Here is a 12,976-nt window from a genome sequence, read left to right on the forward strand (position 1 = left end):
TCTGTATATAAGATCATGTCATCTGCAAATAGTGATAACTTTACTTCCTCCTTGCCAATCCAGATACCCTTTATTTCTTTGTCTAGCCTAATTGCCCTGGCTAGGACTTCAAGCACGATGTTGAATAAGAGCGGTGATAAAGGGCATCCTTGTCTGGTTCCCGTTCTCAAGGGAAATGCTTTCAGGTTCTCTCCATTTAGAGTGATATTGGCTGTTGGCTTTGCATAGATGCCCTTTATTATGTTGAGGAATTTTCCTTCAATTCCTATTTTGGTAAGAGTTTTTATCATAAATGGGCGTTGGACTTTGTCAAATGCCTTTTCTGCATCAATTGATAAGATCATGTGGTTTTTGTCTTTTGTTTTATTTATGTGATGGATTACATTAATTGTTTTTCTGATATTAAACCAGCCTTGCCTATCTGGTATAAATCCCACTTGATCATGGTGAATTATTTTTTTGATATGTTGTTGAATTCTATTGGCTAGAATTTTGTTGAGGATTTTTGCATCTATGTTCATCAGGGATATAGGTCTATAATTTTCTTTTTTTGTAATGTCTTTACCTGGTTTTGGTATCAGGGAGATGGTGGCTTCATAGAAAGAGTTGGGTAGTATTCCGTCATTTTCTATGCTTTGAAATATCTTCAGTAGTAGTGGTGTTAACTCTTCTCTGAAAGTTTGGTAGAACTCTGCAGTGAAGCCGTCCGGGCCAGGGCTTTTTTTGTTGGGAGTTTTTTGCTTACCGTTTCAATCTCTTTTTTTGTTATGGGTCTTTTTGGTTGTTCTACTTCTGAATGTGTTAGTTTAGGTAGGTAGTGTTTTTCCAGGAATTCATCCATTTCTTCTAGGTTTGCAAATTTGTTAGAGTACAATTTTTCGTAGTAATCTGAAATGATTCTTTTAATTTCATTTGGTTCTGTTGTGATGTGGTCCTTCTCGTTTCTTATTCGGGTTATTTGTTTCCTTTCCTGTATTTCTTCAGTCAGTCTAGCCAGTGGTTTATCAATTTTGTTAATTTTTTCAAAGAACCAGCTTTTGGCTTTGTTAATTCTTTCAATTGTTTTTCTGTTCTCTAATTCATTTAGTTCAGCTCTAATTTTTATTATTTGTTTTCTTCTGGTGGCTGATGGGTTCTTTTGTTGCTCATTTTCTATTTGTTCAAGTTGTCGGGACAGTTCTCTGATTTTGGCTCTTTCTTCTTTTTGGATGTGTGCATTTATTGATATAAATTGGCCTCTGAGCACTGCTTTTGCTGTGTCCCAGAGGTTTTGATAGGAAGTATTTTCATTCTCGTTGCATTCTATGAATTTCCTTATTCCCTCCTTGATGTCTTCTATAACCCAGTCTTTTTTCAGGTGGGTATTGTTCAGTTTCCAAGTATTTGGTTTCTTTTCCCTAGTTTTTCTGCTATTGATTTCTAGTTTTATTGCCTTGTGGTCTGAGAAGATGCTTTGTAATATTTCGATGCTTTGGACTCTGCAAAGGTTTGTTTTATGACCTAATATGTGGTCTATTCTAGAGAATGTTCCATGTGCGCTAGAAAATAAAGTATACTTTGCAGCAGTTGGGTGGAGAGTTCTGTATAAGTCAATGAGGTCAAGTTGGTTGATTGTTGTAAGTAGGTCTTCCGGGTCTCTATTGAGCTTCTTACTGGATGCCCTGTCCTTCTCTGAAAGTGGTGTGTTGAAGTCTCCTACTATAATTGTGGAGGTGTCTATCTCACTTTTCAATTCTGTTAAAATTTGATTTATGTATCTTGGAGCCCTGTCATTGGATGCATAAATATTTAATATGGTTAAGTCTTCCTGATCAATTGTCCCTTTTATCATTATATAGTGTCCTTCTTTATCCTTTGTGGTGGATTTAAGTCTAAAGTCTATTTTGTCAGAAATTAATATTGCTACTCCTCTTCTTTTTTGCTTATTGTTTGCTTGATATATTTTTTTCCATCCTTTGAGTTTTAGTTTGTTTGTCTCTAAGTCTAAGGTGTGTCTCTTGTAGGCAGCATATAGATGGATCTTGTTTCTTTATCCAGTCCGTGACTCTCTGTCTCTTTATTGGTGCATTTAGTCCATTTACATTCAGGGTAATTATAGATAAATAAGTTTTTAGTGCTGTCATTTTGATGCCTTTTTATGTGTGTTGTTGACAAGTTCATTTTTCCACTTTTTTGTGCTGAGACTTTTTCTTAGTAAATTGTGAGATCCTCATTTTCATAGTGTTTGACTTTATGTTAGTTGAGTCGTTACGTTTTTCTTGGCTTTTATCTTGAGTTATGGAGTTGTTATACCTTTTTGTGGTTACCTTATTATTTACCCCTATTTTTCTAAGTAAAAACCTAACTTGTATTTTTCTATAACGCCTTGTATCACTCTCCATATGGCAGTTCAATGCCTCCTGTAGTTAGGCCCTCTTTTTGATTATTGTGGTCTTTTACCTATTGACTTCCATGATTCCCTGTTATGTGTATTTTTTTTTTAATTAATCTTAATTTGTTTGTTTTTGTGATTTCCCTATTTGAGTTGATATCAGGACGTTCTGTTTTGTGACCTTGTGTTGTGCTGATATCTGATATTATTGGTTCTCTGACCAAACAATATCCTTTAGTATTTCTTGTAGCTTTGGTTTGGTTTTTGCAAATTCTCTAAACTTGTGTTTGTCTGTAAATATCTTAATTTCGCCTTCATAATTCAGAGAGAGTTTTGCTGGATATATGATCCTTGGCTGGCAGTTTTTCTCCTTCAGTGCTCTGTATATGTCGTCCCATTCCCTTCTTGCCTGCATGGTTTTTGCTGAGTAGTCTGAACTTATTCTTATTGATTCTCCCTTGAAGGAGACCTTTCTTTTCTCCCTGGCTGCTTTTAAAATTTTCTGTTTGTCTTTGGTTTTGGCAAGTTTGATGATAATATGTCTTGGTGTTTTTCTTTTTGGATCAATCTTAAATGGGGTTCGATGAGCATCTTGGATAGATATCCTTTCATCTTTCATGATGTCAGGGAAGTTTTGTGTCAGGAGTTCTTCAACTATTTTCTCTGTGTTTTCTGTCCCCCCTCCCTGTTCTGGGACTCGAATCACTCACAAGTTATCCTTCTTGATAGAGTCCCACATAATTCTTAGGGTTTCTTCATTGTTTTTAATTCTTTTATCTGATTTTTTTTCAGCTATGTTTTTTTTTTTTTAAATGTTGGTGTTGATTCCCTGGTCCTCCAGATGTCCCAGTCTGCATTCTAATTGCTCGAGTCTGCTCCTCTGACTTCCTATTGCATTGTCTAATTCTGTAATTTTATTGTTAATCTTTTGGATTTCTACATGCTGTCTCTCTATGGATTCTTGCAACTTATTAATTTTTTCACTCTGATCTTGTATAATCTTTTTGAGTTCTTCAACTGTTTTATCAGTGTGTTCCTTGGCTTTTTCTGCAGTTTGCCTTATTTCGTTTGTGATGTCTTGAAGCATTCTGTAAATTAGTTTTTTATATTCTGTATCTGACAATTCCAGGATTGTATCTTCATTTGGGAAAGATTTAGATTCTTTTGTCTGGGGGATTGGAGAAGCTGTCATGGTCTGCTTCTTTATGTGGTTTGATATGGACTGCTGTCTCTGAGCCATCACTGGGAAACTAGTTTTTCCAGAAAATCCGCTAAAAAAAAATGCAGTCAGATCCCTATCAGAGTTCTCCCTCTGGCTCAGGCAATTCAGATGTTAATGAAGCCACCTGGGGAGGGTGGAGGAGGGATCAGAGAGATAGGAGAGTAGCACCTCAGAATATAGCCAGAGTTGCTTGTCTTGCTTGGAATGACTACTATATCTGAGATTCCCATGGGGCGCGTCGCCTATGTGTGCTGGCTGTGTGGAGATTGCCCCTGGGGGGTCTGGCTCGCTGAAGTCACGGTCAGATCTTCTGCTGCCAGCCCCACGCCCAACGTCAAGGTTCCCCTACTGGGACAGTGCACTCTGGACTCCAAAATCAGTCACTGCCTCCAGGGGACTTCTCGTCCCAGCAGCCATGTCGCCGTGCCGCCCCCACGAACCGGCTGGGCCCCCTCCCGGGGTTATTTCAGGTGAATGGAGCAGCTCCCTGTGCTTGTGCCGTGACCGCGTGTCCCAGCTGGGACGCTACTCTCCCCACTCCAAGACCAGTCGCTGCCTCCCGGGGACTTCTCCCACCAGGTGCGTTGCCACGCTGCCCTCACAAACCGGCTGGGCCCCCTCCCGGGGTTATTTCAGGGGAGTGGAGCAGCTGTCCGTGCTTATGCCATGCCTGCGCCCAGTCGAAATTCCGGCGGGATGGTTCCCCGGCTGGGACGCTGCTCTCTCCGCTCCAAGACCAGTCACTGCCTCCCAGGGACTTCTCCCACCGGCTGCATCGCCACGCCACCTGCGCGAACCGGCTGGGCCTCCTCCCGGAGTGAGTTCGGGGGCTAGGGCTGGGCCCCTTTTTTGTGCCGTCTGCTCCCCTGGGCTCTGCCCTAAGTCTGGCGCCAGAGCTTACCTGACTGGTACGCTGGCTCCAGGCTCTGAAAACAATTGCTGCTTCCCCGTATTTGTTCGTTCTGCATCTCTAAATCTGTGTTTGTTGTTCAGGGTTCGTAGATTGTTATGTATGTGATCGATTCACTTGTTTTTCTGAGTCTTTGTTGCAAGAGGGATCCGAGGTAGCATCTACGTAGTCCGCCATCTTGGCCCCACCTCCAGTATTGAATCCACCCATCTCTTTTGCGATGTACCTGGGGACAGATAGGTTACATGGAACTCCCCCATTCTCAGGCCTGGCTGCCACTACCCTAGAGCAAATGCACAGTTTCAATTGTTTATTTTCAGATTACTTGGGCACTTCCAAACTAGATCCATGACTTCTTGACCAAGGCTTGTGCCTTTAATGTACAATCAAAAGTAACATTTTCATGCTATGGATTTAGGGTGAATGAGGCCAAAATGCAGTTCTGGAAAAGTCTACACACCTGCTGAATATATGCAAGGACATGCTATGTTAGAACTTTTTTCATATTCTGGTCATTTACACAATTTATATGTTTGTGCATGTTATTTACATGGGCATACAACTTGCAAAAAAAAATAGCATAAGCTTGCAAGGTATGCAGTATGAGTTTTTGTTAAGGAAAAAGTAATTTTTACCTAAAGTAAGATAACTGGTTGTTCCCAAATAAGAGAATATCAGACAAATCCTGAGTGGATATGAAAAGTTGTAGAAGGTTTGTGGAAAAGCAATTTTATTTTTTGTGGTCAAAGTTGGCTAAGATTTGATAGCTTTATTTATAATTGTTTAAAGCATCCTGGTATCAAAAAGAATACTAATGCAGACCAGGATCTGGTTTTCTCTCTGATAAAAAATAAGAGGCAGTTGGGCTCTGTACACATGGCGTCGCTATGAGGAGTCAACTTGAAGGTAACTAACAACATCATGCTTTGGTTAAGTACTAAGACACTCAGCATAACAATCATAAAAATGAACCTGCTTGACGTAGATCCTCCTCAGCAATTAGTGCTATTAGAGTTATAGGAAAATGATTTCAAGAAATTCTTGGAGGTAATTTGAGAGTTTGATTAGCATTTAATTTAAATCTTCTCATACCTGCCAACTGAAAACTCCCTGAGTAATGAACTGTATTTAATTCTTCCTTTATTGTTCTATATTCAATATTTTAAACAATCATTTGATACTTAATAGGGAGTCTTTTATGAAGACATTTTATTAGATGAGGAGGAAAATTGATTGTTTACACATTAAAGTCTTTCCAGTATCTTATTTGGCAAGGAAAAAAAAAAAACTGTTTTTCAGAGAAATCCAGGTTTAGGGAATTCAGGAACCCTTGCCTAAATTCTTCCTATATTTAGATATCTTCTCATTTAGGAAGAATGCAAAATATTCCGCACAATAGTGACCTTCCCATGCCTGTTGTGTCTCTTTGGACATTGTGCCTCAAGGTTCCTGCTCCAATTCAGTACTAATGTTGATAACATTTTTATAACCCTTAGTGTATTTTTCCTTGGCTTTTGTTGGCACATTTAATTCTCTGTAGTAATTACCATGAGCCTGGGGAAGATATGGTAGAGAAAACACTATATGGTTTAAACACATTAAAATCCATATAAAAACCATGTCCATAAAGGTTCGCAGTAACTCTTTACCTTTCTTCTCTTTACTATTTTGCTCCCCATGGCTACAATGGGAAATATGTCAAAGAATATTAGCTATATGACTAAAATAATCTCAAATGCATTAACTGAACTGAACCCATTGCTGTTGAGTTGATTTTGAGTCATAGCAACCCTATAGGATAGTGTAGAGCTGCCCCATAGAGTTTCCAAGGAGTACCTGGTGGATTTGAACTACCAGCCTTTTGATTAGCAGCCGCAGCACTTAACCACTATGCCACCAGTGCTTTTCAAATGTATTAGGAGAGAAGTATATTTAGAAATGCTGGATTTCTTGGCCTAAATCAGAAACAGTTGCGTATATATATATATATATTTTCAACCAGCCAGTACGATGTATTTGTGTGACAAACAGAGGTAAGACTACAAAGATGAAGTCCATGAAAATTATCTTTGTCTCATTCATAGCTTAGCTTTTTGTCCGATTGAATAGAATAAATTGGTATTGTTGTTTCTTTCTGTATATTAAGGATTGTGAAAAATTAGTACGTTTCCATTTTATGTTTATCATAATAATTTATTTATCTACTAATTTTGAGGAATTTATTGTCTTTGAGTTTGGTCTTTCTCATTAATTATAGGTATTACAGTCTTCTATTTAATTAATAGCACATGTTTTGGTTTTAGACAAAGGCAGTCAGAATTCTAGTTCTACTGCTTATTAGCTGTATGATCTTGTTTATGTTGCTCAACTTCTGTCTGTGTGAGTTTCTTCAAACTTAATCACAGAGTTATATAACTTATATCTAAAGTACAGAAAGGCTTAGCATTGCCCCTCAAATGAGTTGCCTCAAAAAATGCTAATTATTTTTTTATATTGGACCTATCTACCTCAAATTTGGGGGTTTATTTAATTTTTATGAATAACAAAGATGAGATAGACAGCTCCATGATAATAGTAGCAGACTTCAACACACCACTTTCGGTGAAGGACAGGACATTCAGAAAGAAGCTCAGTAAAGGCACAAAAGATCTAAATGTCACAATCAACTAACTTGACCTCATAGACATATACAGAACACTCCACTCAACAGCAAACCAAGAATACTTTCTTTTCTAGTGCACATGGAACATTCTCTAGAATAGAACACATATTAGGTCATAAAACAAACATTAGCAGAATCCAAAACATTGCAATATTACAAAGCATCTTCTCTGACCATAAGGCCATAAAAGTAGAAATCAATAACAGTAAAAGCAGGGAAAAGAAATCAAACACTTGGAAACTGTACAATATCCTGTTCAAAAAAGACTGGATTATAGAAGATATTAAGGATGGAATAAAAGAATTCAAAGAATACAATGAGAATGAAAACACTTCCCATCAACCTATGGGACACAGCGAAAGCAGTTCTCCAAGGTCAATTTATATCAATAAATGCACACAAACAAAAAGAAGAAAGGGCCAAAATCAAAGAATTATCCCTACTACTTGAATAAATAGAAAGGGAGCAACCAAAGAAACCCTCAGGCACCAGAAGAAAACGAATCATAAAAAATCAGAGCAGAATTAAATGAACTAGAAAAACGAAAAACAATTGAAAAACTTAACAAGACCAAAAGTGGGTTCTTTGAAAACATTAACAACATTGATAAACCAATGGCCAAACTGACAAAAGAAAAACAAGAGAGGAAGCAAATAACCCAAATAAGAAATGAAATGCGCGATGTTACATCAGACCCAACTGAACTTACAAGAATCATATCAGATTACTATGAAAAATTGGACTCTAACAAATTTGAAAACCTAGAAGAAATGGATGAATTCCTAGAAACACACTGCCTACCTAAACTAACACAAACAGAGATAGTCCAACTAAATAGACCCATAACAAAAGAAGAGATTGAAAAGATAATCAAAAAACTCCCAACAAAAAAAAAGCCGTGGCCTGGATGGCTTCACTGCAGAGTTCTACAAAACTTTCAGAGAAGAGTTAACAGTACTAATACTAAAGGTATTTCGGAGCATAGAAAAGGGCAGAATACTCCCAAACTCATACTATGAAGCAGCATATACCTGATAACGAAACCGGGTAAAGACGTCACAAAAAAAGATGACAGACCTGTATCTCTCATGAACTTAGATGCAAAAATCCTCAACAAAATTCTAGCCAATAGAATTCAACAACACATCAAAAAAATAATGCACTGTGACCAAGTGGGACTCATACCAGGTATGCAGGGATGGTTCAACATTAGAAAAACAATTAATATAATCCATCAAATAAGTAAAACAAAAGACAAGAACCACATGATTTTATCAATTGATTCAGAAAAGGCATTTGACAAAGTTCAAAATCCATTCATGACAAAAAAACTCTCAGCAAAACAGCAATAGAAGGAAAATTCCTCATCATAATAAAGGACATTTATACAAAGCCAATAGCCAACATCATCCTAAATGGAGAGAGTCTGAAAGCATTCCCCTGGAGATCCGGAACCAGACAATGATGCCCTTTATCACCACTCTTTATTCAACATTGTTCTGCAGTTCCTAGCCAGAGCAATTAGGCTACATAAAGAAATAAAGGGCATCCAGATTGGCGAGGAAGAAGTAAAAGTATCTCTATTTGCAGGTGACACTATCTTATACACAGAAAACCCTAAGGAATTCTCAAGAAAACCACCGATACTCAGCAGAGTATTGGGATACAAGACAAACATACACAAATCATTTGGATTCCTCTACACTAACAAAAAGAACATTGAAGAGGAAATCACCAAATCAATACCATTTACAGTAGCCCACAAGAAGATAAAATACTTAGGGGATAAATCTTACCAGAGACGTAAAAGACTTATACAAAGAAAACTACAAAAAACGTCTGCAAGAAAACAAAAGAGACTTACGTAAGTGGAAAAACATACCTAGCTCATGGATAGAAAGACTTAACATTGTAAAAATGTCTATTCTACCAAAAGTGATCTATAGATTTAATGCAATTCAGATCCAAATTCCAATGACATTTTTTAATGAGATGGAGAAACAAATCCCCTTATTATACCTTTCTTTTTCAGACATAAAATTCCTAGAGTTAACTGGGTTTTCCCATGCTGTGTTTACACTAATGTTCACTTTGGTATTAATAATTCTGTCTTACATATATATCATCCAAACAATTCTGAGAATTCCTTCTACTAGCCAGAGGACAAAGGCCTTTTCCACATGTTCATCCCACATGATTGTCATCTCTATCTCTTATGGCAGCTGGATTTTCATGTATGTTAATCTGTCAGCAAAAGGCAGAGTGTCTTTGAGCAAGGGAGTACCTCTGCTAAACACCTCAGTAGCTCCCATGCTGCACCCATTTATTTACAGCCTAAGAAATCAGCAGGTCAAGTGAACCTTCGTGGACATGGCAAGGAAGACTGCATTTTTCTCAAGCAAGTGAAAAAATAAAGGTGCCGCCACAAATTAGAGGCATAATGAAGAACAATTAAATTTTTAAAAAGTGCCTCTCAAAAGACAATTAAAACCCACATGGCCTGCCTAGAATTATTTTTAATTGCTTACACTTTTGTGACCAATAATTGACAAGTTAGTTCGAAGATATAGATACATATGAGTAGAAACTGCATATTTTCTCATTCAAATTTCAGTCCTTCTCTCCTGCACTTCTCTTGGGCTTGTCTTTCTATTCCACAACTATGGGACTGATCTTTTTTTAAACATTTCTTTTTTTAATTTCAAGTTCTTTCACAATAATTCTCCAAAAAACAGAGCAAGAGCGTGAGTGTGAGAAATGCATTTTAAGATTTTCCCAGGAACATACTATTTCTAGAATTTCAGATCAAAAATCACATTTAACATTATTTTTAATTGAATATAAAAAAAAAAACTATAAACATAATTTAGTGACAGTCTTTTTAGAATATTTCAGATGCAGTCTTTTCCAAATTGTAACCCATTAGTAACTGCGTGAATAACAGTACCGCTAAAGGAATAGCATAGTTAAATATATTCTATAGAAATCAAAAAATATTTTTCATTACCCAGTTAAAAAATTTCTGGATCATATAATTTATCAATTTATAAAATGCTTATCAATACGTACTTGCTTAGGGAAAACTGTCAAATAGCCCCCATGTTTCAGAACTTCATAATTACCATATACACAATTCCATTGTTTAAAAAGGGTTTGAATACATACATACATATTATTAGATACCTGAAATGACTACATTTTCTGACTCAGAGGTAATTCAATTTACAGAATAATAACTCAATTATATGGATGGAACTCAGTAAAAATCAGACATCTTGCTGGGGGAGTGATCTATAAAGGATGATAAAACATCACTGGAATTTATTAGCAACGTACACTGAAATTATTAGTAGAATCATGTTATTTCAAGTTTCCACAATAAAATCTTAAAATATTTGTGTCTTTAACCATTTTAATGTGTTACATTTGATTTTTGAAGTTTGAATGTATTACTGAAGAATATTTGTAATTGAAGCTCTCTCTCCACTTTCAAAGAAGAATGAAGCCAGGTAGCTGAACTATATTTTATTGGCTTAAGACGTAGATACTGATTGTCCTCAGAATAACTTGGGTGTAATTTAAAATATTATTATTCAACAGGTACCCTACTAGCTTATAGTTAAGAATGTACAAGATATATCTGTTTAAATTAAAAATGAAATATTAGGAGAACCGGAGAAAAGTTGTTGTTGTTAGGTGCCGTCGATTCAGTTCCGACTCATAGCAACCCTATGCACAACAGAATGAAACACTGCCTGGTCCTGTGCCATTCTTACAATCTGGAGAAAAGTTAGGTACGTGATTAAAACCAGTTGCCATCAAGTTGACTCTGACTCATGGTGACCCCATGTGTGTCAAAGTCGAACTGTGCTCCATAGGGATTTCAGTGGCTGATTTGTTTTAGAAGTAGATCACCAAGCCTATCTTCCAAGGTGTCTCTGGGTAGATTCAAACCTCCAACCTTTTGCTTAGCAACTGAGCAATTTAACCTTCAACACACCTCAAGAACTCTAGAGAGGTGACAAAAACTTGCTGCCGTTGGGTCAACTCCAACTCATAGAGACCCTATAGGACAGAGTAGAACTGCCCCATAGAGTTTGCAAAAAGCACAGGGTAGATCCGAACTGCCAACTTTTGGTCAGCACTCATAGCTCTTAACCGCTATGCCACCAGGGTTTCCAGAGAGGTGATAGGAACTAGTAATAAAGAAAGAAGAGTAGAAGAGAGTGAGAAAATGATTCTCTCAATATACATATATATATTTGAAAATACATCTAGAGTAAACTGCAACACATACATGGGGAAAACAACAATAGACAACAGAAACTGCCTGTGTAAAGGCCCAAATGTTATTTTAGCTGACAAAGACTTCAAAGAAGTCATTATAAACATGTCAAAGAACTAAAGGAAATTACACTTACAGAAGGCTTAAAGAAAATATGATGATAATGTTTCATAAAAAGCATCTAATATCGGTAAAGGTGTAGAAATAATTAAAAAAAAAGACTACTAAATGGAAATTCTGGAATTGAAAATTACGATAATTGAAATGAAAAATAACTGAAGAGTCTCAACAGTAGATTCAACCTAGCAGATGAAACGATCAGCATACTTGAAGATACATCAAAACAGATTATATAATCTAAAAAATAGAGAGACAAAGGAATGAAGAAAAATGAATAGATCCTCAGAGAAATGTGGGAAACAAGCCTACCCTCACATGTGCTGTTGAGCTGCCAGGTACCATAGAGAGGTGGTCAAATAGGACAAGGAGGGAAACTCAAAGTAGCAATCAAGTCTTTATTCACTCACTGCTTATTGTGCAGGTAAGGGGCCAAAAAGAGAAAAATGCTGTGTCCCCAATGTTTCATTTTCCCTCACCGAAAGACAGCAGATGAAGATCTGTCCGATGACCTACCATGCAGGTGGGGAAAATAGTCTTAAATCTGAGGAAAATTGAACAAAAGCCTTTTGCTATTTTACGGACCCAAGAGGCCAAGGTAAGCAAGAGAGGTGTAAAAAAATGACATGGCAGAATTGCCTGACCTCCTCTAACATTATGATGGGAAGAGAGAATCGTCAACAAGCCAAGGCTGATTCCTATGAGGTGGAGGTCAGATATACCTCTACTCTCCAACCTTTTTACCAGTTCTGACAAGAGCTGTCCCTCCCACAGCACTCTCTAGTTCTCTGCTGGGTTCGATAATTCATTGCAACGACCACACAGAATTCACAGACCATATTCACAGTTACAAGGTTTAGTGGGGGAAGTAACAGGTTATAGTTCAGGATCAGATGCGACTCAGGATAAAATTCTTCAGTTCCTCGGCACCTTGGCCCAGTGTCTGCCCAGCTAGGGCAAGTGTTCCAAAGCTCTTAACTCTACCAATAAGTGCCTGGGGATACCCCACTCCACCAGGAATCCTTGGCCCAAAAGCACTCAGCTCTCTCACTCCATGGGTTTGCAAGCCTAGCTGTGCCAAGTGCCCAGAGGCACCCAATCTACCAGAAAATCTTGGCCCAAAGGCATTCACCTCTCTCTCTCTGTGGGTCGGCACACCCACTGTAATTGCCAGGAAGCCCACTGTGTAGTGTCACACCACTATCGCTCTTGCTACTGCTGAACCAGTGTCTCTCACTGTTTCCTGGGCCTAAGAAGTTCTCAGTGCAGGGACTCTGAGCCCAAAGGACATGCTCCATTCCCATCTCTTTTTCTTGATGGTAGCAAAGCCACCCTGTGCATCTCTGGGATGGCTCATTTTTGAGCCTAAGAGGACATCCCAATCATTTTACCAGTCCAAAACAGTCAGT

General features: G+C 37.7%; 1 protein-coding gene across 1 annotated transcript in view; it reads left to right on the plus strand.

Annotated features, from left to right (window-relative positions):
- LOC126075564 (olfactory receptor 6C1-like) overlaps window positions 1-9,523 on the plus strand; it is a 79,050-nt gene extending 69,527 nt beyond the window's left edge. The window contains exon 2 of the mRNA XM_049883404.1: window positions 9,198-9,523. Coding sequence (XP_049739361.1) covers window positions 9,198-9,523 — 326 coding nt within the window. The remainder of the gene's footprint in view (window positions 1-9,197) is intronic.
- The last annotated feature ends 3,453 nt before the right edge of the window (window positions 9,524-12,976 follow it).

This window comes from Elephas maximus, chromosome 4 (genome assembly GCF_024166365.1).
Source record: "Elephas maximus indicus isolate mEleMax1 chromosome 4, mEleMax1 primary haplotype, whole genome shotgun sequence".
Taxonomy (NCBI): domain Eukaryota; kingdom Metazoa; phylum Chordata; class Mammalia; order Proboscidea; family Elephantidae; genus Elephas; species Elephas maximus.